The sequence below is a fragment of the Somniosus microcephalus genome, unplaced genomic scaffold, assembly GCF_052327205.1.
Source record: "Somniosus microcephalus isolate GS21.2 unplaced genomic scaffold, FLI_Smic_1.0 unresolved_chr7, whole genome shotgun sequence".
Classification (NCBI taxonomy): Eukaryota; Metazoa; Chordata; class Chondrichthyes; order Squaliformes; family Somniosidae; genus Somniosus; species Somniosus microcephalus.
In genome coordinates, this window is record NW_028225185.1 from 15,297,862 (window position 1) to 15,325,022 (window position 27,161).

The 27,161-nt window shown below is 51.4% G+C and overlaps 1 protein-coding gene across 4 annotated transcripts in view; it reads right to left on the minus strand.

The window, feature by feature from the left end:
* The window catches only part of LOC147086572 (aquaporin-10-like), a 34,497-nt gene extending 15,388 nt beyond the window's left edge, over positions 1 to 19,109 (minus strand). Inside the window, exons 1-3 of one of the 4 annotated variants that reach the window (XM_085978707.1) lie at positions 18,829 to 19,109; positions 17,463 to 17,618; positions 7,134 to 7,260 (exon numbers count right to left, since the gene is read on the minus strand). In XM_085978707.1, coding sequence (XP_085834833.1) covers positions 7,134 to 7,260; positions 17,463 to 17,618; positions 18,829 to 18,837 — 292 coding nt within the window. In that variant the 5' untranslated portion in view covers positions 18,838 to 19,109. The other 3 variants (XM_085978704.1, XM_085978706.1, XM_085978705.1) reach the window with 3 other exon arrangements.
* Between the last annotated feature and the right edge of the window lie 8,052 nt (positions 19,110 to 27,161).

The window sequence follows — 27,161 nt, forward strand, 5'->3', positions numbered from 1 at the left end:
ACAGTTGTTCAGAGTCCCTCAGTGGCTCTGCCACAGTACCATGTTAAAGGGGGTGCAAGGACAGGGAGACCCGGGGCTTCACACATACAAATCTTTGATGTTGGTAGGACAAATGGTAAGGCTGTTTAAAAGACATACAGGACCCCTGGCTTTATAAATAGAGGCATAGTGTAGAAAAGCAAGGAAATTATGCTAACCCTTTGGAAAACACTGGTTAGACACCCAGCTGGAGTACTGTGTCCAATTCTGGGCACCGCACTTTATAGAACATAAGAAATAGGAACAGGAGTCGGCCATTCGGCCCCTCGAGCCATTCAATAAGATCACGGCTGATCTGATCTTGGCATCAACTCCACTTTCGTGCGCGCTCCCCATAACCCTTGACTCCCCCATAGTTCAAAAATCTGTCTATCTCCACTGTGATGAAATATGTCATTCATCAGACTCTGTAGTTAACTACATATATTGTATTGCCTGCTCCGGTGTTTTACCTTGTATTGTGTATAGTGCACCGCCCCCATTGTGTGTCGGCTCCACCCATACCTGGCCCTACTTAAGACAAGCCCAGGCTTGTCTTGCAGCAGAACAGCAGCATGCTAGGTGAAGCTAGGTGAAGACACAGGCATCTTTTCTTTGCTAATAAAAGCCTTGTTTTATTCAGTTAACTTTGAGTCTTGAAGTCATTGAGGCGCATCATCCACCTTAAATATATTCAGTGACTCCGCCTCCACAGCTCGCTGGGGTAGAGAATTCCTCAGATTCACGACCCTCTGAGAGAAGAAATTCCTCCTCATCTCCGTCTTAAATGGGCGACCCTTTATTCTGAAATTATGCCCCCGAGATCTAGATACCCCCACGAGGGGAAACATCCTCTCAGCATCTACCCTGTCAATCCCCCTCAGAACCTTATATGTTTCAATAAGATCACCTCTCATCCTTCTAAACTCCAATGAGTGTAGGCCCAACCTGCTCAACCTTTCCTCATAAGAACCTTCTCTGAACTGCCTCTAGGCAGGGTGTCAAGGCCTTGGAGAGGGTGCGGAGGAGACTTACAAGAACGGTAACGGGGGATGAGGGACGTCAGTTATGTGGAGGCTAGAGAAGTTGGGACTGTTCTCCTTAGAGCAGTGAAGGTTAAGGGGAGATTTGATAGAGGTGTTCAAAACTTTGAGGGGCTTTGATACAGTGCATTGGAAGAAACTGTTTCCAGTGGCAGGAGGGTCGGTAACCAGAGGACACAGATTAAAGATAATTCACAAAAGAACCAGAGGGGGAGATGAGGAGAATGTTTTTTACGCAGCGAGTTGTTGTGATCTGGAATGCGCTGCCTGAAAGGGCGGTGGAAGCAGATTCAATAGTGACTTTCAAAAGGGAATTGGAGAAATACTTGAAGGGGAAAAACTTACAGAGCTATGGGGAAAGAGCAGGGGGCAGTGGGACTAATTGGAGAGCTCTTTCAAAGAGCCGGCACAGGCACGATGGGCCGAACGGCCTCCTCCTGTGCTGTTAACAACAACAACAAAAACTTGTATTTATACAGTGCCTTTAATGGAGTACAACATCCTAAGGCGCTGCACAGGAGTGTTATAAGGCAAAAAAAGAATTTGACACCGAGCCACATAAGGAGATATTAGGACAGGTGACCAAAAGCTTGGTCAGTGAGGTCGGTTTTAAGGAGCGTCTTAAAGGAGGAGAGAGAGGCGGAGAGGTTTAGGGAGGGAATTCCAGAGCTCGGGCCCAGGCGGCTGAAGGCACGGCCACCAAAGGTTGAGCGATTTATAATCAGGGATGCTCAAGAGGCCAGAATTAGAGGAGCGCAGATATCTCGGGAGGTTGTGGGGCTGTAGGAGGTTACAGAGATAGGGAAGGGGGGCGAGGCCATGGAGGGATTTGAAAACAAGGAGGAGAATTTTGAAATCGAGGCGCTGCTTAACCAAGAGAGGCGGAGAGGTTTAGGGAGGGAATTCCAGAGCTCGGGGCCCGGGCGGCTGAAGACACGGCCACCAATGGTGGAGCGATGGAAATCGGGGGATGCGCAAGAGGCCAGAATTGGAGGAGCGCAGAGATCTCGGGGGCTGGAGGAGGTTACAGAGATCGGGAGGGGGCAAGTCCACGGAGGGATTTGAACACAAGGATGAGAATTTAAAAATTGAGGTGCCGTTGGACCGGGAGCCAGTGTAGGTCAGCGAGCGCGGATGCCATTATTTCATCTTCGCGCTCTCGTAAGGCAGGGTTACAGTGTCCACCAGCGCCTCACCCAAGTGCCTTGCCTCGTGCCAGGCTTGCCAGTGAGCTTTCAGTCAGCCAGTTGCCCGTGAGGACCAATCCAGGCATTCCCCAAGGCACACAGGTCAGTCCTGGATCCTTGGCTGACTTAACTTCCCTCTTCTTGAGCCTCACCTGAGACCAGCTAACTCTGCACAGGCCAGGAGCACAGGAACAGGAGGAGGCCATTCAACCCCTCGAGCCTGCTCCGCCATTCAATGAGATCACGGCTGATCTGCGACCTAACTCCATCTACCTGCCTTTGGCCCACATCCCTTAATACCTTTGGTTAACAAAAAGCTATCAATCTCCGATTTAAGATTAACAATTGATCTAGCATCAATTGTAGTTTGCGGAAGAGAGTTCCAAACTTCTCCCACCCTTTGTGTGTAGAAGTGTTTCCTAACTTCACTCCTGAAAGGTCTGGCTCTAATTTTTAGACTCTGCCCCCTAGTCCTCGACTCCCCAACCAACGGAAATAGTTTCTCTCTCTCTACACGATCAATATCTTGAAAACTTTGATCAGATCAGCCCTTAACCTTCTAAATTCCAGGGAATACAACCCTAGTTTGTGTAATCTCTCCTCGTAACTTAACCCTTGGAGTCCGGGTATCATTCTGATAAACCTACGCTGCCCTCCCTCCAAGGCCAATCTATCCTTCCTAAGGTGTGGTGCCCAGAACTGCTCCCAGTGCTCCAGGTGTGGTCTAACCAGGGCTTTGTACAGCTGCAGCATAACTTCTACCCCCTTGTATTCCAGTCCTCTCGATATAAAGGGTTGAAAGCTGGCACCTGCCTGGACAGTATGGCATAGAACTGCACGTGGAAGGCCCGAAATTCTTCACCCACACCTCCCCTCCGACCACAATTCCCGCTGTGACACTCTGAGATGCACAATCAGATAGAAACTGTTGTAAACACCGACACACAATTGGGAGTGAGCAAAGGGATGTAAATATTGACAATAGCGAGGACACGATACATCACTACATCACTAACAACACACATCTATGAACAGGAGTAAATCATTACACAAACATTGCATTCATTCTTTTATTAGATTCCAGCCTGTGACTCACTCCCGGGTATCTGTTATTCTATATATAAACCCCCCCGAACCCCCCAATTAGATTCCAGCCTGTAACCCACTCCCAGGTATCTGTTATTCTATAGAAAACCCCCCAAACCCCTCGATTAGATTCCAGCCTGTAACTCACTCCCGGGTATCTGTTATTCTATATATAAACCCCCCGAACCCCTCGATTAGATTCCAGCCTGTAACTCACTCCCGGGTATCCGTTATTCTATATATAAACCCCCCAAACCCCTCGATTAGATTCCAGCCTGTAACTCACTCCCGGGTATCTGTTATTCTATATATAAACCCCCCGAACCCCTCGATTAGATTCCAGCCTGTAACTCACTCCCGGGTATCTGTTATTCTATATATAAACCCCCCGAACCCCTCGATTAGATTCCAGCCTGTAACTCACTCCCGGGTGTCCGTTATTCTATATATAAACCCCACCGAACCCCTCGATTAGATTTCAGTCTGTAACTCACTCCTGGGTATACTTTATTCTATACATAAATCCACCCGAACCCCTCGATTAGATTCCAGCCTGTAACTCACTCCCGGGTATCCGCTATTCTATATCTAAACCCCCCGAACCCCTCGATTAGATTCCAGCCTGTAACTCACTCCTGGGTATCTGTTATTCTATATATAAACTCCCCCGAACCCCTCGATTATATTCCAGCCTGTAACTCACTCCCGGGTATCCGTTATTCTATATATAAACCCCCCGAAGCCCACGATTAGATACCAGCCTGTAACTCACTCCCGGGTATCTGTTATTCTATATATAAACCCCCTGAACCCCTCGATTGGATTCCAGCCTGTAACTCACTCCCGGGTATCTGTTATTCTATATATAAACCCCCCGAACCCCTCGATTAGATTCCAGCCTGTAACTCACTCCCGGGTATCAGTTATTCTATATATAAACCCCCGAACCCCTCGATTAGATTCCTGCCTGTAACTCACTCCCGGGTATCTGTTATTCTATATATAAACTCCCCCGAACCCCTTGATTATATTCCAGGCTGTAACTCACTCCCGGGTATCCGTTATTCTATATATAAAACCCCCGAACCCCTCGATTAGATTCCAGCCTGTAACTCACTCCCGGGTATCTGTTATTCTATATATAAACCCCCCGAACCCCTCGATTAGATTCCAGCCTGTAACTCACTCCCGGGTATCCGTTATTCTATATATAAAACCCCCGAACCCCTCGATTAGATTCCAGCCTGTAACTCACTCCCGGGTATCTGTTATTCTATATATAAACCCCCGAACCCCCCGATTAGATTCCAGCCTGTAACTCACTCCCGGGTATCTGTTATTCTATATATAAACTCCCCCGAATCCCTTGATTATATTCCAGGCTGTAACTCACTCCCGGGTATCCGTTATTCTATATATAAAACCCCCGAACCCCTCGATTAGATTCCAGCCTGTAACTCACTCCCGGGTATCTGTTATTCTATATATAAACCCCCGAACCCCCCGATTAGATTCCAGCCTGTAACTCACTCCCGGGTATCTGTTATTCTATATATAAACCCCCCGAACCCCTCGATTAGATTCCAGCCTGTAACTCACTCCCGGGTATCCGTTATTCTATATATAAACCCCCCGATCCCCCCGATTAGATTCCAGCCTGTAACTCACTCCCGGGTATCTGTTATTCTATATATAAACCCCCAGAACCCCTCGATTAGATTCCAGCCTGTAACTCACTCCCGGGATTCTGTTATTCTATATATAAACCCCCCGAACCCCTCGATTAGATTCCAGCCTGTAACTCACTCCCGGGTATCCGTTATTCTATATATAAACCCCCCGAACCCCTCGATTAGATTCCAGCCTGTAACTCACTCCCGGGTATCTGTTATTCTATATATAAACCCCCCGAACCCCTCGATTAGATTCCAGCCTGTAACTCACTCCCGGGTATCCGTTATTCTATATATAAACCACCCGAACCCCTCGATTAGATTCCAGCCTGTAACTCACTCCCGGGTATCCGTTATTCTATATATAAACACCCCCGAACCCCTCGATTAGATTCCAGCCTGTAACCCACTCCCAGGTATCTGTTATTCTATATATAAACCCCCCAAACCCCTCGATTAGATTCCAGCCTGTAACTCACTCCCGGGTATCTGTTATTCTATATATAAACCCCCCGAACCCCCCAATTAGATTCCAGCCTGTAACCCACTCCCAGGTATCTGTTATTCTATATATAAACCCCCCAAACCCCTCGATTAGATTCCAGCCTGTAACTCACTCCCGGGTATCTGTTATTCTATATATAAACCCCCCGAACCCCTCGATTAGATTCCAGCCTGTAACTCACTCCCGGGTATCTGTTATTCTATATATAAACCCCCCGAACCCCTCGATTAGATTCCAGCCTGTAACTCGCTCCCGGGTGTCCGTTATTCTATATATAAACCCCACCGAACCCCTCGATTAGATTTCAGTCTGTAACTCACTCCTGGGTATACTTTATTCTATACATAAATCCACCCGAACCCCTCGATTAGATTCCAGCCTGTAACTCACTCCCGGGTATCCGCTATTCTATATATAAACCCCCCGAACCCCTCGATTAGATTCCAGCCTGTAACTCACTCCTGGGTATCTGTTATTCTATATATAAACTCCCCCGAACCCCTCGATTATATTCCAGCCTGTAACTCACTCCCGGGTATCCGTTATTCTATATATAAACCCCCCGAAGCCCACGATTAGATACCAGCCTGTAACTCACTCCAGGGTATCTGTTATTCTATATATAAACCCCCTGAAACCCTCGATTGGATTCCAGCCTGTAACTCACTCCCGGGTATCTGTTATTCTATATATAAACCCCCCGAACCCCTCGATTAGATTCCAGCCTGTAACTCACTCCCGGGTATCAGTTATTCTATATATAAACCCCCGAACCCCTCGATTAGATTCCTGCCTGTAACTCACTCCCGGGTATCTGTTATTCTATATATAAACCCCCCGAACCCCTCGATTAGATTCCAGCCTGTAACTCACTCCCGGGTATCCGTTATTCTATATATAAAATCCCCGAACCCCTCGATTAGATTCCAGCCTGTAACTCACTCCCGGGTATCTGTTATTCTATATATAAACCCCCGAACCCCCCGATTAGATTCCAGCCTGTAACTCACTCCCGGGTATCTGTTATTCTATATATAAACCCCCCGAACCCCTCGATTAGATTCCAGCCTGTAACTCACTCCCGGGTATCCGTTATTCTGTATATAAACCCCCCGATCCCCCCGATTAGATTCCAGCCTGTAACTCACTCCCGGGTATCTGTTATTCTATATATAAACCCCCAGAACCCCTCGATTAGATTCCAGCCTGTAACTCACTCCCGGGATTCTGTTATTCTATATATAAACCCCCCGAACCCCTCGATTAGATTCCAGCCTGTAACTCACTCCCGGGTATCCGTTATTCTATATATAAACCCCCCGAACCCCTCGATTAGATTCCAGCCTGTAACTCACTCCCGGGTATCTGTTATTCTATATATAAACCCCCCGAACCCCTCGATTAGATTCCAGCCTGTAACTCACTCCCGGGTATCCGTTATTCTATATATAAACCACCCGAACCCCTCGATTAGATTCCAGCCTGTAACTCACTCCCGGGTATCCGTTATTCTATATATAAACACCCCCGAACCCCTCGATTAGATTCCAGCCTCTAACTCACTCCCGGCTACCCAATGATAATGCTTTGGACGTGGTAAAGTGATGGTGTTACAGTGTACCTGATATCCCGACAGATGTGTAAATGCCAAACAGGACGCCGATGGCATAGCCCAAGTTGATAGACAAGTACGTTCCCTTGCGATCGAAGTTTGTTACCACCTGTGCCACTGCCGAAGTCCCCATCAACTAGAGGAAGGAGATTGTGAATAATAAACAGTTTGAGGGCAAACAAGTGACTCGAGGTGAGAGGAAGGAACGGGAGGAGAGCCGGGAATCGTTCCTCAAATTTGGAACGAATTTGTAGAGTCCATTAACATTAACTCCAGCATTCACGTGGCAACTTATCACGTCGGCAAATCTCGAAACACGCACTGATGGACAATGAGAGTGTTTGATGGGACAGTGTAGAGGGAGCTTTACTCTGTATCTAACCCCGTGTTGTACCTGCCCTGGGAGTGTTTGATGGGACAGTGTAGAGAGAGCTTTACTCTGTATCTAACCCGTGCTGTACCTGCCCTGGGAGTGTTTGATGGGACAGTGTAGAGGGAGCTTTACTCTGTATCTAACCCGTGCTGTACCTCCCCTGGGAGTGTTTGATGCGACAGCATAGAGGGAGCTTTACTCTATACCTAAACCGTGCTGTACCTGCCCTGGGAGTGTTTGATGGGGCAGTGTAGAGGGAGCTTTACTTTGTATCTAACCTGTGCTGTATCTGCCCTGGGAGTGTTTGATGGGACAGTGTAGAGGGAGCTTTACTCTGTATCTAACCCGTGCTGGAGCTGCCCTGGGAGTGTTTGATGGGGCAGTGTAGAGGGAGCTTTACTCTGTATCTAACCCCATGCTGTACCTGCCCTGGGAATGTTTGATGGGACAGTGTAGAGGGAGCTTTACTCTGTATCTAACCCGTGCTGTACCTGCCCTGGGAGTGTTTGATGGGACAGTGTAGAGGGAGCTTTATTCTGTATCTAACCGTGCTATACCTGCCCTGGGAGTGTTTGATGGGACAGTGTAGAGGGAGCTTTACTCTGTATCTAACCCGTGCTGTACCTGCCCTGGGAGTGTTTGATGGGGACAGTGCAGAGGGAGCTTTACTCTGTATCTAACCCATGCTGTACCTGCCCTGGGAGTGTTTGATGGGGCAGTGTAGAGGGAGCTTTACTCTCTATCTAACCCGTGCTGTGCCTGCCCTGGGAGTGGTTGATGGGACAGTGTAGAGGGAGCTTTACTCTGTATCTAACCCGCGCTGTATCTGCCCTGGGAGTGTTTGATGGGACAGTGTAGAGGGAGCTTTACTCTGTATCCAACCCGTGCTGTATCTGCCCTGGGAGTGTTTGATGGGGACCGTGTAGTGGGAGCTTTACTCTGTATCTAACCCGTGCTGTACCTGCCCTGGGAGTGTTTGATGGGACAGTGTAGAGGGAGCTTTACTCTGTATCTAACCCGTGCTGTACCTGCCCTGGGAGTGTTTGATGGGACAGTGTAGAGGCAGCTTTACTCTGTATCTAACCCGTGCTGTACCTGCCCTGGGAGTGTTTGATGGGACAGTGTAGAGGGAGCTTTACTCTGTATCTAACCCGTGCTGTACCTGCCCTGGGAGTGTTTGATGGGACAGTGTAGAGGGAGCTTTACTCTGTATCTAACCCGTGCTGTACCTGCCCTGGGAGTGTTTGATGGGACAGTGTAGAGGGAGCTTTACGCTGTATCTAACCCTGTGCTGAACCTGCCCTGGGAGTGTTTGATGGGACAGTGTAGAGGGAGCTTTACTCTGTATCTAACCCGTGCTGTACCTGCCCTGGGAGTGTTTGATGGGGCAGTGTAGAGGAAGCTTTGCTCTGTATCTAACCCGTGCTGTACCTGCCCTGGGAGTGTTTGATGGGACAGTGTAGAGGGAGCTTTACTCTATATCTAACCCGTGCTGTACCTGCCCTGGGAGTGTTTGATGGGGCAGTGTAGAGGGAGCTTTACTCTGTATCTAACCCGTGCTGGAGCTGCCCTGGGAGTGTTTGATGGGGCAGTGTAGAGGGAGCTTTACTCTGTATCTAACCCCATGCTGTACCTGCCCTGGGAACGTTTGATGGGACAGTGTAGAGGGAGCTTTACTCTGTATCTAACCCGTGCTGTACCTGCCCTGGGAGTGTTTGATGGGACAGTGTAGAGGGAGCTTTATTCTGTATCTAACCGTGCTATACCTGCCCTGGGAGTGTTTGATGGGACAGTGTAGAGGGAGCTTTACTCTGTATCTAACCCGTGCTGTACCTGCCCTGGGAGTGTTTGATGGGGACAGTGTAGAGGGAGATTTACTCTGTATCTAACCCGTGCTGTACCTGCCCTGGGAGTGTTTGATGGGACAGTGTAGAGGGAGCTTTACTCTGTATCTAACCCGTGCTGTACCTCCCCTGGGAGTGTTTGATGCGACAGCATAGAGGGAGCTTTACTCTATACCTAAACCGTGCTGTACCTGCCCTGGGAGTGTTTGATGGGGCAGTGTAGAGGGAGCTTTACTTTGTATCTAACCTGTGCTGTATCTGCCCTGGGAGTGTTTGATGGGACAGTGTAGAGGGAGCTTTACTCTGTATCTAACCCGTGCTGGAGCTGCCCTGGGAGTGTTTGATGGGGCAGTGTAGAGGGAGCTTTACTCTGTATCTAACCCCATGCTGTACCTGCCCTGGGAATGTTTGATGGGACAGTGTAGAGGGAGCTTTACTCTGTATCTAACCCGTGCTGTACCTGCCCTGGGAGTGTTTGATGGGACAGTGTAGAGGGAGCTTTATTCTGTATCTAACCGTGCTATACCTGCCCTGGGAGTGTTTGATGGGACAGTGTAGAGGGAGCTTTACTCTGTATCTAACCCGTGCTGTACCTGCCCTGGGAGTGTTTGATGGGGACAGTGCAGAGGGAGCTTTACTCTGTATCTAACCCATGCTGTACCTGCCCTGGGAGTGTTTGATGGGGCAGTGTAGAGGGAGCTTTACTCTCTATCTAACCCGTGCTGTGCCTGCCCTGGGAGTGGTTGATGGGACAGTGTAGAGGGAGCTTTACTCTGTATCTAACCCGCGCTGTATCTGCCCTGGGAGTGTTTGATGGGACAGTGTAGAGGGAGCTTTACTCTGTATCCAACCCGTGCTGTATCTGCCCTGGGAGTGTTTGATGGGGACCGTGTAGTGGGAGCTTTACTCTGTATCTAACCCGTGCTGTACCTGCCCTGGGAGTGTTTGATGGGACAGTGTAGAGGGAGCTTTACTCTGTATCTAACCCGTGCTGTACCTGCCCTGGGAGTGTTTGATGGGACAGTGTAGAGGCAGCTTTACTCTGTATCTAACCCGTGCTGTACCTGCCCTGGGAGTGTTTGATGGGACAGTGTAGAGGGAGCTTTACTCTGTATCTAACCCGTGCTGTACCTGCCCTGGGAGTGTTTGATGGGACAGTGTAGAGGGAGCTTTACGCTGTATCTAACCCTGTGCTGAACCTGCCCTGGGAGTGTTTGATGGGACAGTGTAGAGGGAGCTTTACTCTGTATCTAACCCGTGCTGTACCTGCCCTGGGAGTGTTTGATGGGGCAGTGTAGAGGAAGCTTTGCTCTGTATCTAACCCGTGCTGTACCTGCCCTGGGAGTGTTTGATGGGACAGTGTAGAGGGAGCTTTACTCTATATCTAACCCGTGCTGTACCTGCCCTGGGAGTGTTTGATGGGGCAGTGTAGAGGGAGCTTTACTCTGTATCTAACCCGTGCTGGAGCTGCCCTGGGAGTGTTTGATGGGGCAGTGTAGAGGGAGCTTTACTCTGTATCTAACCCCATGCTGTACCTGCCCTGGGAACGTTTGATGGGACAGTGTAGAGGGAGCTTTACTCTGTATCTAACCCGTGCTGTACCTGCCCTGGGAGTGTTTGATGGGACAGTGTAGAGGGAGCTTTATTCTGTATCTAACCGTGCTATACCTGCCCTGGGAGTGTTTGATGGGACAGTGTAGAGGGAGCTTTACTCTGTATCTAACCCGTGCTGTACCTGCCCTGGGAGTGTTTGATGGGGACAGTGTAGAGGGAGATTTACTCTGTATCTAACCCATGCTGTACCTGCCCTGGGAGTGTTTGATGGGGCAGTGTAGAGGGAGCTTTACTCTGTATCTAACCCGTGCTGTACCTGCCCTGGGAGTGGTTGATGGGACAGTGTAGAGGGAGCTTTACTCTGTATCTAACCCGTGCTGTATCTGCCCTGGGAGTGTTTGATGGGACAGTGTAGAGGGAGCTTTACTCTGTATCTAACCCGTGCTGTATCTGCCCTGGGAATGTTTGATGGGGACTGTGTAGTGGGAGCTTTACTCTGTATCTAACCCGTGCTGTACCTGCCCTGGGAGTGTTTGATGGGACAGTGTAGAGGGAGCTTTACTCTGTATCTAACCCGTGCTGTATCTGCCCTGGGAGTGTTTGACGGGACAGTGTAGAGGGAGCTTCACTCTGTATCTAACCCGTGCTGTACCTGTCCTGGGAGTGTTTGATGGGGTCAGTGTAGAGGGAGCTTTACTCTGTATCTAACCCGTGCTGTACCTGCCCTGGGAGTGTTTGATGGGACAGTGTAGAGGGAGCTTTGCTCTGTATCTAACCCTGTGCTGTACCTGCCCTGGGAGTGTTTGATGGGACAGTGTAGAGGGAGCTTTACTCTGTATCTAACCCGTGCTGTACCTGCCCTGGGAGTGTTTGATGGGGCAGTGTAGAGGAAGCTTTGCTCTGTATCTAACCCGTGCTGTACCTGCCCTGGGAGTGTTTGATGGGACAGTGTAGAGGGAGCTTTACTCTATATCTAACCCGTGCTGTACCTGCCCTGGGAGTGTTTGATGGGGCAGTGTAGAGGGAGCTTTACTCTGTATCTAACCCATGCTGTACCTGCCCTGGGAGTGTTTGATGTGACAGTGTAGAAGGAGCTTTACTCTGTATCTAACCCGTGCTGTACCTGCCCTGGGAGTGTTTGATGGGACAGTGTAGAGGGAGCTTTACTCTGTATCTAACCTGTGCTGTACCTGCCCTGGGAGTGATTGATGGGGACAGTGTAGAGGGAGCTTTACTCTGTATCTAACCTGTGCTGTACCTGCCCTGGGAGTGTTTGATGGGACAGTGTAGAGGGAGCTTTACTCTGTATCTAACCCCGTGCTGTACCTGCCCTGGGAGTGTTTGATGGGACAGTGTAGAGGGAGCTTTACTCTGTATCTTACCCGTGCTATACCTGCCCTGGGAGTGTTTGATGGGACAGTGTAGAGGGAGCTTTACTCTGTATCTAACCCGTGCTGTACCTGCCCTGGGAGTGTTTGATGGGACAGTGTAGAGGGAGCTTTACTCTGTATCTAACCCGTGCTGTACCTGCCCTGGGAGTGTTTGATGGGACAGTGTAGAGGAAGCTTTACTCTGTATCTAACCGTGCTGTACCTGCCCTGGGAGTGTTTGATGGGACAGTGTAGAGGGAGCTTTACTCTGTATCTAACCCGTGCTGTACCTGCCCTGGGAGTGTTTGATGGGGACAGTGTAGAGGGAGCTTTACTCTGTATCTAACCCGTGCTGTACCTGCCCTGGGAGTGTTTGATGGGACAGTGTAGAGGGAGCTTTACTCTGTACCTAACCCGTGCTGTATCTGCCCTGGGAGTGTTGATGGGACAGTGTAGAGGGAGCTTTACTCTGTATCTAACCCGTGCTGTACCTGCCCTGGGAGTGTTTGATGGGACAGTGTAGAGGGAGCTTTACTCTGTATCTAACCCGTGCTGTACCTGCCCTGGGAGTGTTTGATGGGACAGTGTAGAGGGAGCTTTACTCTGTATCTAACCTGTGCTGTACCTGCCCTGGGAGTGTTTGATGGGGCAGTGTAGAGGGAGCTTTACTCTGTATCTAACCCCATGCTGTACCTGCCCTGGGAACGTTTGATGGGACAGTGTAGAGGGAGCTTTACTCTGTATCTAACCCGTGCTGTACCTGCCCTGGGAGTGTTTGATGGGACAGTGTAGAGGGAGCTTTATTCTGTATCTAACCGTGCTATACCTGCCCTGGGAGTGTTTGATGGGACAGTGTAGAGGGAGCTTTACTCTGTATCTAACCCGTGCTGTACCTGCCCTGGGAGTGTTTGATGGGGACAGTGTAGAGGGAGATTTACTCTGTATCTAACCCGTGCTGTACCTGCCCTGGGAGTGTTTGATGGGACAGTGTAGAGGGAGCTTTACTCTGTATCTAACCCGTGCTGTACCTCCCCTGGGAGTGTTTGATGCGACAGCATAGAGGGAGCTTTACTCTATACCTAAACCGTGCTGTACCTGCCCTGGGAGTGTTTGATGGGGCAGTGTAGAGGGAGCTTTACTTTGTATCTAACCTGTGCTGTATCTGCCCTGGGAGTGTTTGATGGGACAGTGTAGAGGGAGCTTTACTCTGTATCTAACCCGTGCTGGAGCTGCCCTGGGAGTGTTTGATGGGGCAGTGTAGAGGGAGCTTTACTCTGTATCTAACCCCATGCTGTACCTGCCCTGGGAATGTTTGATGGGACAGTGTAGAGGGAGCTTTACTCTGTATCTAACCCGTGCTGTACCTGCCCTGGGAGTGTTTGATGGGACAGTGTAGAGGGAGCTTTATTCTGTATCTAACCGTGCTATACCTGCCCTGGGAGTGTTTGATGGGACAGTGTAGAGGGAGCTTTACTCTGTATCTAACCCGTGCTGTACCTGCCCTGGGAGTGTTTGATGGGGACAGTGCAGAGGGAGCTTTACTCTGTATCTAACCCATGCTGTACCTGCCCTGGGAGTGTTTGATGGGGCAGTGTAGAGGGAGCTTTACTCTCTATCTAACCCGTGCTGTGCCTGCCCTGGGAGTGGTTGATGGGACAGTGTAGAGGGAGCTTTACTCTGTATCTAACCCGCGCTGTATCTGCCCTGGGAGTGTTTGATGGGACAGTGTAGAGGGAGCTTTACTCTGTATCCAACCCGTGCTGTATCTGCCCTGGGAGTGTTTGATGGGGACCGTGTAGTGGGAGCTTTACTCTGTATCTAACCCGTGCTGTACCTGCCCTGGGAGTGTTTGATGGGACAGTGTAGAGGGAGCTTTACTCTGTATCTAACCCGTGCTGTACCTGCCCTGGGAGTGTTTGATGGGACAGTGTAGAGGCAGCTTTACTCTGTATCTAACCCGTGCTGTACCTGCCCTGGGAGTGTTTGATGGGACAGTGTAGAGGGAGCTTTACTCTGTATCTAACCCGTGCTGTACCTGCCCTGGGAGTGTTTGATGGGACAGTGTAGAGGGAGCTTTACGCTGTATCTAACCCTGTGCTGAACCTGCCCTGGGAGTGTTTGATGGGACAGTGTAGAGGGAGCTTTACTCTGTATCTAACCCGTGCTGTACCTGCCCTGGGAGTGTTTGATGGGGCAGTGTAGAGGAAGCTTTGCTCTGTATCTAACCCGTGCTGTACCTGCCCTGGGAGTGTTTGATGGGACAGTGTAGAGGGAGCTTTACTCTATATCTAACCCGTGCTGTACCTGCCCTGGGAGTGTTTGATGGGGCAGTGTAGAGGGAGCTTTACTCTGTATCTAACCCGTGCTGGAGCTGCCCTGGGAGTGTTTGATGGGGCAGTGTAGAGGGAGCTTTACTCTGTATCTAACCCCATGCTGTACCTGCCCTGGGAACGTTTGATGGGACAGTGTAGAGGGAGCTTTACTCTGTATCTAACCCGTGCTGTACCTGCCCTGGGAGTGTTTGATGGGACAGTGTAGAGGGAGCTTTATTCTGTATCTAACCGTGCTATACCTGCCCTGGGAGTGTTTGATGGGACAGTGTAGAGGGAGCTTTACTCTGTATCTAACCCGTGCTGTACCTGCCCTGGGAGTGTTTGATGGGGACAGTGTAGAGGGAGATTTACTCTGTATCTAACCCATGCTGTACCTGCCCTGGGAGTGTTTGATGGGGCAGTGTAGAGGGAGCTTTACTCTGTATCTAACCCGTGCTGTACCTGCCCTGGGAGTGGTTGATGGGACAGTGTAGAGGGAGCTTTACTCTGTATCTAACCCGTGCTGTATCTGCCCTGGGAGTGTTTGATGGGACAGTGTAGAGGGAGCTTTACTCTGTATCTAACCCGTGCTGTATCTGCCCTGGGAATGTTTGATGGGGACTGTGTAGTGGGAGCTTTACTCTGTATCTAACCCGTGCTGTACCTGCCCTGGGAGTGTTTGATGGGACAGTGTAGAGGGAGCTTTACTCTGTATCTAACCCGTGCTGTATCTGCCCTGGGAGTGTTTGACGGGACAGTGTAGAGGGAGCTTCACTCTGTATCTAACCCGTGCTGTACCTGTCCTGGGAGTGTTTGATGGGGTCAGTGTAGAGGGAGCTTTACTCTGTATCTAACCCGTGCTGTACCTGCCCTGGGAGTGTTTGATGGGACAGTGTAGAGGGAGCTTTGCTCTGTATCTAACCCTGTGCTGTACCTGCCCTGGGAGTGTTTGATGGGACAGTGTAGAGGGAGCTTTACTCTGTATCTAACCCGTGCTGTACCTGCCCTGGGAGTGTTTGATGGGGCAGTGTAGAGGAAGCTTTGCTCTGTATCTAACCCGTGCTGTACCTGCCCTGGGAGTGTTTGATGGGACAGTGTAGAGGGAGCTTTACTCTATATCTAACCCGTGCTGTACCTGCCCTGGGAGTGTTTGATGGGGCAGTGTAGAGGGAGCTTTACTCTGTATCTAACCCATGCTGTACCTGCCCTGGGAGTGTTTGATGTGACAGTGTAGAAGGAGCTTTACTCTGTATCTAACCCGTGCTGTACCTGCCCTGGGAGTGTTTGATGGGACAGTGTAGAGGGAGCTTTACTCTGTATCTAACCTGTGCTGTACCTGCCCTGGGAGTGATTGATGGGGACAGTGTAGAGGGAGCTTTACTCTGTATCTAACCTGTGCTGTACCTGCCCTGGGAGTGTTTGATGGGACAGTGTAGAGGGAGCTTTACTCTGTATCTAACCCCGTGCTGTACCTGCCCTGGGAGTGTTTGATGGGACAGTGTAGAGGGAGCTTTACTCTGTATCTTACCCGTGCTATACCTGCCCTGGGAGTGTTTGATGGGACAGTGTAGAGGGAGCTTTACTCTGTATCTAACCCGTGCTGTACCTGCCCTGGGAGTGTTTGATGGGACAGTGTAGAGGGAGCTTTACTCTGTATCTAACCCGTGCTGTACCTGCCCTGGGAGTGTTTGATGGGACAGTGTAGAGGAAGCTTTACTCTGTATCTAACCGTGCTGTACCTGCCCTGGGAGTGTTTGATGGGACAGTGTAGAGGGAGCTTTACTCTGTATCTAACCCGTGCTGTACCTGCCCTGGGAGTGTTTGATGGGGACAGTGTAGAGGGAGCTTTACTCTGTATCTAACCCGTGCTGTACCTGCCCTGGGAGTGTTTGATGGGACAGTGTAGAGGGAGCTTTACTCTGTACCTAACCCGTGCTGTATCTGCCCTGGGAGTGTTGATGGGACAGTGTAGAGGGAGCTTTACTCTGTATCTAACCCGTGCTGTACCTGCCCTGGGAGTGTTTGATGGGACAGTGTAGAGGGAGCTTTACTCTGTATCTAACCCGTGCTGTACCTGCCCTGGGAGTGTTTGATGGGACAGTGTAGAGGGAGCTTTACTCTGTATCTAACCTGTGCTGTACCTGCCCTGGGAGTGTTTGATGGGACAGTGTAGAGGGAGCTTTACTCTGTATCTAACCCGTGCTGTACCTGCCCTGGGAGTGTTTGATGGGACAGTGTAGAGAGAGCTTTACTCTGTATTTAACCCGTGCTGTACCTGCCCTGGGAGAGTTTGATGGGACAGTGTAGAGGGAGCTTTACTCTGTATCTAACCCGTGCTGTACCTGCCCTGGGAGTGTTTGATGGGACAGTGTAGAGGGAGCTTCACTCTGTATCTAACCCGTGCTGTACCTGCCCTGGGAGTGTTTGATGGGACAGTGTAGAGGGAGCTTTACTCTGTATCTAACCCGTGCTGTACCTGCCCTGGGAGTGTTTGATGGGACAGTGTAGAGGGAGCTTTACTCTGTATCTAACCCGTGCTGTACCTGCCCTGCGAGTGTTTGATGGGACAGTGTAGAGGGAGCTTTACTCTGTATCTAACCCGTGCTGTACCTGCCCTGGGAGTGTTTGATGGGACAGTGTAGAGGGAGCTTTACTCTGTATCTAACCCGTGCTGTACCTGCCCTGGGAGTGTTTGATGGGACAGTGTAGAAGGAGCTTTTTTATGCACCTAACCCGTGCTGTACCTGCCCTGGGAATGTTCGACACTCGGTGCTTAGTGAGTGAGCGCATCACTACCCGAAAGTGAGCTCAGAAAGTGGGAACGAAATGTAGGGAGATACGTGGTAGCTGGATAGGGCCTGGGTCGGCTTTGATCAGGTACTTACAATCAGCATGTAGACGCCTATGAACTCTGCCATACATTCTCGCACCAGGTGGTTCTTAATGCGGATCTTTTGTCGAAACTTCTTAATGCCGCTGTTAGCTTTGCCCATCACCCGCTTGGCTTGGCTGCTGGGTTGATCTTCTACGCCCACGCGGGCCTTCAGCCACAAGAGATTGGCAGTGTCAGAGGGAAGGGCGCCAGTAAACATTCGGAGATAACAGAGTCAATAAAGAGAGCTACGCACGCCCGCACTGATAAGCCTTGGCAATTGGTTTAGTCTCCTCCCACCTCGCCCACCCACCTCTGGCCCTGACAGCGATCACTTCGGTCTGGGGCATGGTTCCGAGTCCCATCGCCCTCGCCACAGCGTCCCGGTCTGCTCGCCCGAAACTCCACTGCCCGTACGCTATCCGGCGCCAACTCCGCCCGCCCCCCTGTCATCCCCGTGACCCCGTCACCTCCAGTAGAAAATTCTCACCCTTGTCTATCAAATCCTTCCATAGCCTTGCCCGCCTCCCAGTCTCTATAACCTCCTCCAGCCTTACAACCCTCCTGGCGATCTCGGCGCCCCTCCAACTCTGGCCTCTTGTGCGTCCCCCCCTTTCCCTTCGCCCCCTCCCCCACCTTTGGTGGCCGTGCCTTCAGCCACCCAAAGCCCCACACGCTGGCATTCCCTCCCTGAACCACTCCGCCTCCATCTCCTCCTTTAAAGTGTGCAAGCTTCTCTTTGCCCCTCCTAATCCCTTGGCTCGGAGCTTCGTTTTTCACACCCGTGCCTCCGCCACCAGCCTTGGGAAACACCGTTCGACGTTAAAGCCGCCCAAGGAACAGGTCGCTCCTCTTAACCTTCCTGCCTCAGCCCAAGTTGACGAGAGTCGACAGGTCGGTTGGAGCGCCACAGTCCCACAACCCCCTCTCCCACTGGACGGAGATTAGGAGCAGGACCCCGGGCCTCAGCTTGCCGCTCCTCTGCCTCGCCCAGGGCCACGTGGCCCATTCCTAACCCCCTCAGCTGCCAGTTGGGCTCGAACCAGGGCGGTAAGGCCTCAGTTCCGCCAATGGGCATTCGGGAGCCAATCAGAAAACACCTCTCCACCACCTGCCAATGAGGTGGGCTCCCCGCCACGGGCTCCTAGCGAGACCTGCGCCTTACCTGGAGGCATCAAAGTGCGATCCACTTGTCAATAAAAGACACAGTTCCCAGCGCTGTCTGATGTCAATCAATCCAGCTTTTCTCATTCCCAATTTCTCACATACACAGCCTTAAGTTGACTGACACTGCCCGCTGGCTGAGTATAGCCTCTCACCAAGTATTTGTATGCCGCAAGCAGAGCGAAACCGTCCGTTTAGAGTTAATCTCTTCTTACCTGCGCCATCGATCGCTTTAAGTTGTCACAATCGTGCCACCCTTGGATCCTTAAACTGATTTGGCCGGAAGCCAATTCCTGCCTTAGCCGACCTTTAACTCTTGCCTATCCGCCCCTTGTTTCTCCCCCACACTTCTCCTGCCTCCCAGGATCAAGATCCTCGATGTCAGGACCTGAGATCGGGCGGGGGAGAGCGGAAGGTCAACGGTTTGTGGGGAGCGGGGTGGCGTGTGGGTGGAGTGGAGTGTGGAGTGGGTGGGGGGGCGGGGGGTGCGGGCGGAGGAGGCAGGGGTTGCAAAGGTGGGGGTTTATTTCGAAAAGAGATCCGCGCTCTTCCCCGATTGGCTGCGGGACCCAATCGCCAGCAGCCCCCCTGACCAATGGCAGCCGTCGCTCCCGTGCGGGCGCCTCGCTGATTGGCTGTCCCCGGTTGACACATTCCACGGTGGAACCTGTGGAACGTTGGGAGCCCTTGACTCATTTTGAACAAGGGGTTGAATTCTAGTGTTCCACGCAGCAGTTAACTGTCAACTATCTTCCGGCTCCATTTCTCTTTCACAAAAGTGACCCTTGAATCCTTTGACGGCATGGCTAACCTTTGGAACCCTCCAACTCACCGGGCTCTGCGTGCTCAGCCGTTGAGTAAGTTCAAGGCCGAGCGCCAGAGATTTTTGGACACTGAGGGAATCCAAGGGGTAGGGCGGGAAAGCGGAGCCGAGGTCGGAGATCATCATCTAAGACGGATTATAGAACGGCACAGCACAGAAGGGAGGCCATTCGGCCCATCGTGCCTGTGCCGGCTCTTTGAACGAGCTCTCCAATTAGTCCCACTCCCCCCTGCTCTTTCCCCACAGCCCTGTGAATTTTTCCCCTTCAAGTATTTCTCCAATTCCCTTTTGAAAGTCACTATTGAATCTGCTTCCGCCGCCCTTTCAGGCAGCGCGTTCCAGATCACAACAACTCGCTGCGTAAAAAACATTCTCCTCATCTCCCCCTCTGGTCCTTTTGCCAATTATCTTAAATCTGGGTCGATTAGGCTTATACTCGCTGGAGTTTAGAAGAATGAGAGGGGGTCTCATTGAAACTTATAAAATCCTGACAGGCTAGATGCAGGAAGGATGTTCCCGATGGTCGGGGAGTCCAGAACCAGGGGTCACAGTCTAAGGATAAGGGGTAAGCCATTTAGGACTGAGATGAGGAGGAATTTCTTCACCCAGAGAGTGGTGAACCTGTGAAATTCTCTACCACACAAGGCAGTGGAGGCCAATTCATTAAATATATTCAAGAAGGAGTTGGATATATTTCTTAAGGCTAAAGGGATCAAGGGATATGGGGAGAAGGCAGGGACAGGGTACTGAATTTGGATGATCAGCCATGATCTCATTGAATGGCGGAGCAGGCTCGAGGGGCCGAATGGCCTCCTCCTGCTCCTATCTTCTATGTTTCTATGTTTACCGACCCTCCTGCCACTGGAAACAGTTACTCATTATTTACTCTGTCAAAACATCTCATGATTTTGAACGCCTCTATTAAATCTCCCCTTAACCTTCTCTGCTCTAAGGAGAACAAGCCCAGCTCTTCTATGATCAGTACCTCACACAATATAATCCAACTGCTTTCACTTTTACATAGAATTACATCGAATGTACAGCACAGAAACAGGCCATTCGGCCCATCTGCTCCGTGCCGGTGTTCATGCTCCACACCAGCCTCCTCCCACCCCTCTTCATCTCACCCCATCAGCATATCCTTCTACTCCTTTCACGTCCACCTGAGAGAACAGACGGTGCCTCACCTTGTTTTATTCCTCCTCAGGATGTGGGCGTCGCTGGTAAGGCCGGCATTTATTGCCCGTCCCCTAATCGCCCCTTGAGAAGGTGGTGGTGAGCCGCCTTCTTGAACCGCTGCAGTCCATGTGGTGAAGGTGCTCCCACAGTGCTGTTAGGGAGGGAGTTCCAGGATTTTGACCCAGCGACGATGAAGGAATGGTCGATATATTTCCAAGTCAGGATGGGGTGTGTGACTCGGAGGAGGAACTTGGAGGCGGTGGTGTTCCCATGCGCCTGCTGCCCTTGTCCTTCCAGGTGGTAGAGGTCGTGGATTTGGGAGGTGCTGCCGAAGAAGCCTTGGTGAAAGAAATATCTATCCGAAAGATGGCCCCTCGGACAGTGCAGCACTCCCTCAGTACCGCCCCTCCGACAGTGCAGCACTCCCTCAGTACTGCCCCTCCGACAGTGCGGCGCTCCCTCAGTACTGCCCCTCTGACAGTGCGCCGCTCCCTCAGCACCACCCCTCCGACAATGCGGCGCTCCCTCAGTACTGCCCCTCCGACAGTGCAGCACTCCCTCAGTACTGCCCCTCCGACAGTGCGGCGCTCCCTCAGTACTGCCTGTCCGACAGTGCGGCGCTTCCTCAGCACTGCCCCTCCAACAGTGCAGTGCACCCTCAGCACTGCCCCTCCAACAGTGCTGTGCTCCCTCAGTACCGCCCCTCCGACAGCGCGGCGCTCCCTCAGCACTGCCCCTCCGACAGTGCGGCGCTCCCGCAGTACTGCCCCTCCGACAGTGCGACGCTCCCTCAGTACTGCCCCTCCGACAGTGCGGCGCTCCCTCAGTACCGCCCCTCCAACCGTGCGACGCTCCCTCAGTACTGCCCCTCTGACAGTGCGGCGCTCCCTCAGTACTGCCCCTCCGACAGTGCGGCGCTCCCTCAGTACCGCCCCTCCGACAGTGCGGCGCTCCCTCAGTACTGCCCCTCCGACAGTGCGGCGCTCCCTCAGTACCGCCCCTCCGACAGTGCGGCGCTCCCTCAGCACTGCCCCTCCGACAGTGCGGCGCTCCCTCAGTACTGCCCCTCTGACAGTGTGGCGCTCCCTCAGTACCGCCCCTCCGACAGTGCGGCGCTCCCTCAGTACCGCCCCTCCGACAGTGCGGCGCTCCCTCAGTACCGCCCCTCCGACAGTGCGGCGCTCCCTCAGTACTGCCCCTCCGACAGTGCGGCACTCCCTCAGTACTGCCCCTCCGACAGTGCGGCACTCCCTCAGTACCGCCCCTCCGACAGTGCGGCGCTCCCTCGGCACCGCCCCTCCGACAGTGCGGCGCTCGCTCGGCACCGCCCCTCCGACAGTGCGGCGGTCCCTTGGTACTGCCCCTCTGACAGTGCGGCGCTCCCTTGGTACCGCCCCTCTGACAGTGCGGCACTCCCTCAGTACCGCCCCTCCGACAGTGCGGCGCTCCCTCAGTACCGCCCCTCCGACAGTGCGGCGCTCCCTCAGTACTGCCCCTCTGACAGTGCGGCGCTCCCTCGGCACCGCCCCTCCGACAGTGCGGCGCTCCCTCGGCACCGCCCCTCCGACAGTGCGGCGCTCCCTCGGCACCGCCCCTCCGACAGTGCGGCGCTCCCTCGGCACCGCCCCTCCGACAGTGCGGCGCTCCCTCAGTACTGCCCCTCCGACAGTGCGGCGCTCCCTCAGTACTGCCCCTCCGACAGCGTCGGCCTGGATTCTGTGCTCAAGTCTCTGGAGCGGGGACTCAAAGCCACCACCTTCTGACTCGGAGGCGAGAGACAGTGCTGCCCACTGAGCCACGGCCTTAGGTTTTTTCCAACATATCGGCAGCTTTCACAGTCATTCCACCCACCCCACCCCAGAGGCAACATGGAAGAGCCACATTGTGCTGCTGAAAATCGGTGAGGGTTAATGTTTCGGGGTTAGGATTCAGAGTCAAGGTTAAGAAGTGTCCTTTTTTTAAAACAAACTCATTCTTGGGATGTGGACGTCGCTGGCAAGGCCGGCATTTATTGCCCGTCCCTAGTTTCCTTGAGAAGGTGGTGGTGGGCCGCTTTCTTGAACCGTGTGGTACCCTTTGTCGTGGCTCGAAGCAACTGAGGGCCCACTTCAGAGAGCAGGTAACAGTCAACCACGATTGGTGTGGGAATGGAGTCACATATAGGCCCAGACCGGATAAGGACGGCAGGCTTCCTTCCCTAAAGGGACACGAGTGAACCAGTTGGGTTTTTATGATGATCCAGCAGCCTCATGGCCACTTTTACTGAGACCAGCACTTTTATTCCCTGGCAATTTCTAAACTGAATTAAAATTCTCAAACTGCCGTGAGGGGTTCTGAACGCACGTTCTGCCGGGATTACTCGTCCAGTGGCACAGCCACGACACGGCGGTCTCATAAGAACGTGAGGCGTAGGAGCAGGAGTCGGCCATTCGGCCCCTCGAGCCTGCTCCGCCATTCAATAAGATCATGGCTGATCTGATCTTGGCCTCAACTTCACTTCCTTGCCCGCTCCCCGTACCCCTCGACTCCCTTATCGTTCAAAAATCTGTCAATCTCCACCTTGAATATATTCACTGACTCCGCCTCCACGGCTCTCTGGGGAAGAGAATTCCAAAGAGTCACGGCCCTCCGAGAAGAAATTCCTCCTCATCTCCATTTTAAATGGGCGCCCCCTTATTCTGAAACTGTGGCCCCTAGTTCTAGATTCCCCCACTAGGGGAAACATCCCCTCAGCATCTACGCTGTCCAGCCCCTTCAGAATCTTATGTTTCAATAAGATCCCCTCTCATTCTTCTAAACTCCAATGAGTATCGGCCCAACCCGCTCAACCTTTCTTCATAAGTCAACCCCTTCATCTCCGGAATCAACCTCGTGAACCTTCTCTGAACTGCCTCCAATGCAAGTATATCCTTCCTTAAATAAGGAGACCAAAACTGTACGCAGCACTCCAGGTGTGGTCTCACCAGCGCCCTGTACAGTGGTTGCAGGACTTCCCAACTTTTAGACTCCATTCCCCTTTGCAATAAAGGCCAACATTCCATTTGCCTTCCTAATTACAGGAAACTCTCGATTTACCGGCACCCAAACAACCGGGAATCTCGGTTAACCGGCAAAATTCGGGAGTTTTTCTTTTATATTAGTGGCCGTTCCTGGATCTGTGGCTGTGCAATCGGGGGTTTCTGCACTTGTTGCTAAGCAACAGGGACGCTTGGTCTGTGGCCGGGGTTCCTGCAGCTGTTGCTAAGCAACAGGGAAGCCTGGATTTGTTGCTGTGTACCTTTTAACTATAACTCTCTGTAATCCGGACTTTTTGATAAACCGGCACCACGCCGGGTCCCGTCGGTGCTGGATAAAAAAGAGTTTCCTGTACTTGCTGTACCTGCATGCTAACTTTTTGTGATTCATGTACAAGGACCCCCAGATCCCTCTGTACCTCAGCATTTTGTAATCTCTCCCCATTTAAATAATAATTTGCTTTTTTCTTTTTCCTACCAAAGTGGATAACCTCGCGTTTTCCCACATTATACTCCATCTGCCAGATTTCTGCCGACTTAAACCAAGTCTTTCTGCACAGGTGAAAAAAGAGTAGCTCTCACAGAGTCATAGACGTTTATGACACAGAAGGGGGCCATTCAGCCCATCACATCTGTGCTGACCAGCTTAATCCCACTTCCCAGCTCTTGGTCCGTAGCCCCGGAGGTTACGGCACTTCGAGCGCATATCCAAGTGCTTTTTAAATGCGATGAGCGTTCCTGCCTCTACCACCCTTTCAGGCAGTGAGTTCCAGATTCCAACCACCCTCTGGGTGAAGAAGGTTCCCCTCAACTCAACCCTCTAATCGTCGCCTCGCACAAAGTCATCACACAAATGCAATTTTCCATTAAACATTGCCCATAATTTTTATTGTGAGTCACAATACACAATGTCGGTTGAAAGCAGAAAGGTTAATAATACAGACTACATATTATACAAGCACAAAAATCTAGGCATCCGAGGCGCCCACATCGAACGCTCTCCAAAGGATTGTCTGCTAGCAGAAAGTCTGCTGTTATCGGTCGCTAATTCAGCGACTCTCAGTCCATTATACGACTCCCCAAGGACTCTATACTCAAGCCTCTTTCGTAAGGACAAGCGGTTTGTAGTTTTTTTTTGGAGCGAGTGGGTGTATCGCGGGACCAGCAACGTCCAGAACAGTTGGATTGAGCCAACATCTCATCATGGAGGCGTTGATGCACTCCAATCTGTTCCGTATCTCCACCGCCCCCCCCTCCCACCCCCTCTCGATCCCAAACTTCTTCCGGAGAGCATCGGAGCAGCTTGCGAGTACACGAGGGGGCTCCCACCCAACCCAACAGGCACTGGGATGCGAGATCAGATAAATCCCTTTGAGAGGAACGTCGGTCGATTGAGGCAGAGGCTTCGCTTGGTTGGGCGACTGAGGTGGATCTCAATGGCATTGATGGCGCCACTTGACCAGCAGAGACCACTGCCCAGTGAGAGAACCATCCTTGGCTTTAAGTAGGTCTGAAGAGATGCAAGAGGTAACAAGAGTGTCTCGAGTCCACACGTTAGTTGGAACTTGCCCCACTGTAGGATTCAAGCTTCGCACCTGATAACTTTCAGGAGTCATGGGCAAATCTCCCAAAACTGACTGGAATTTATTTGGGGTGGAGAGGACATGGTGGACATGTTAAAAATAAGACTTGCATTTCTACAGCGCCTTTCACGACCACCGGACGTCCCAAAGCGCTTTACAGCCAATTAAGTACTTTTGGAAGTGTAGTCACTGTTGTAATGTAGGAAACGCGGCAGCCAATTTGCGCACAGCAAGCTCCCACAAACAGCAATGCGATAATGACCAGATCATCTGTTTTAGTGATGCTGATTGAGGGATAAATATTGGCCCAGAAATTCGGGTCTCCACGGGTGAGTACGCACGGGGTACTCACCCGTAGGCCCATTGGAAGTGCCGGTCTCTTGCACGCACTGCGCATGCGCGGGAAACCGGCACTTCCGTTCCTCTGAACAAAGTGGTTCAGAGGTCGAACGTGTGCACGGGGGAGGCTGCGCGTGCGCATTGAACTTCGGTCTTTTTTACAGGTTTTCCTGGGAACGTAAGCCTGCAGAATTTAGAAATGTAAAAAGCAGGCGTAAGCCTGCTTTTTACAAGGTAAGTGGTGAATTAATTAAAATTTAAACATTTTTTCCACAGGTTTATTACTTTTAAATACTTTAAAGCAAGGTAAGTTTATTTTTAGCCCCGTTAGAAAATAAAATTCTTTTTTTCAAAAATGTAAATTATTGTTTAAAATAGTTATTTCATGTAATTTATAGTTTATTTAAAAAATGTGATTTAAAAAAAAATGTGTTTGAAGATTTAGTGCTATTTTGGGGCCCGTAGTATTTATAAGTCTTGACAGCACTTCCTGTCAGACTTATGAATGGGCATTCCCTGCTCCGATTGGCTCCCCATGGCCCACGTGATCCCAGGGGACGCTTCGAACTAACTGCGCCCCTGGGATACGCAAGCACTGCGCGCCGGCAGCTGAAGGAGGCCCAGGATCGGAATCCCACGCGGGCCCCACAGCTCAACGGCCGGCGCGCTAGGTAAGTGCAGGTCGGGGGCTTGCACCCGCGGGAAACCCCCGACCCGAATTTCTGGGCCTAGACATTAACCCCAATTTCTGCAGGGACCAATGCCCCTTCTCCATTGCCCTCACGTGGTTCCATTCCTGCCGATCCAACTAGATCATCTCCTGCCATGGCTTCTCTTCCCGCCCTCTCTTCAGCTCCAGATTGCCCACCAGCCCAAGCCGACCCCAGGCCCCCTCCTATTCCTCATCTAGATATTGGCCTAGAGTTAAGGGCTAATAATCAAAGTGACTTGTAGAACTACAACTGGTCACAGAACAAGAGGCTTTCTGAGATTAACAGGAAAATAGCGCGCGCGCCAGCGAGGAACTCAGAGATCGGGTTGACTTTGACCATGAGTGATTAAAGGATAACTTTTTTGACCAGCGTTATAAACACGGGCAGAGGGAACAATTAACCATAGTGTAGAGTAGATGTTTAGGCAAATAAGCGGTCAATAAATCTGGTCTTCAAAGCACTCAAGAACATTTAGATCAGGAAGTCTTGTTTGTGGAATGTATCTTTGAAGTAAACATCTTTGTGTAAATAGGCTGTCCTTAAAAGGATTCGAGAACCGATAAATCGTGAGGTCGTTTTTTTTTGTGAAATTTACCTTTGAAGTAGGCAAACTGAGGTGTATAAAAGAACATAATAAATAGGAGCAGGAGGTTCCTCGAGCCTGCTCCGCCATTCAATAAGATCGTGGCTGATCTTCGACCTCAACTCCACTTTCCCGCCCGATCTCCATATCCCTCGATTCCACTAGAGTCCAAAAATCTCTCGATCTCAGCCTTGAATATACTCAATGACTGAGCCTCTACAGCCCTCTGGGGCAGAGAATTCCAAAGATTCACCGCCCTCTGAGTGAAGAAATTCCTCCTCATCTCAGTCCTCAATGGCCGAGTCCTTATCCTG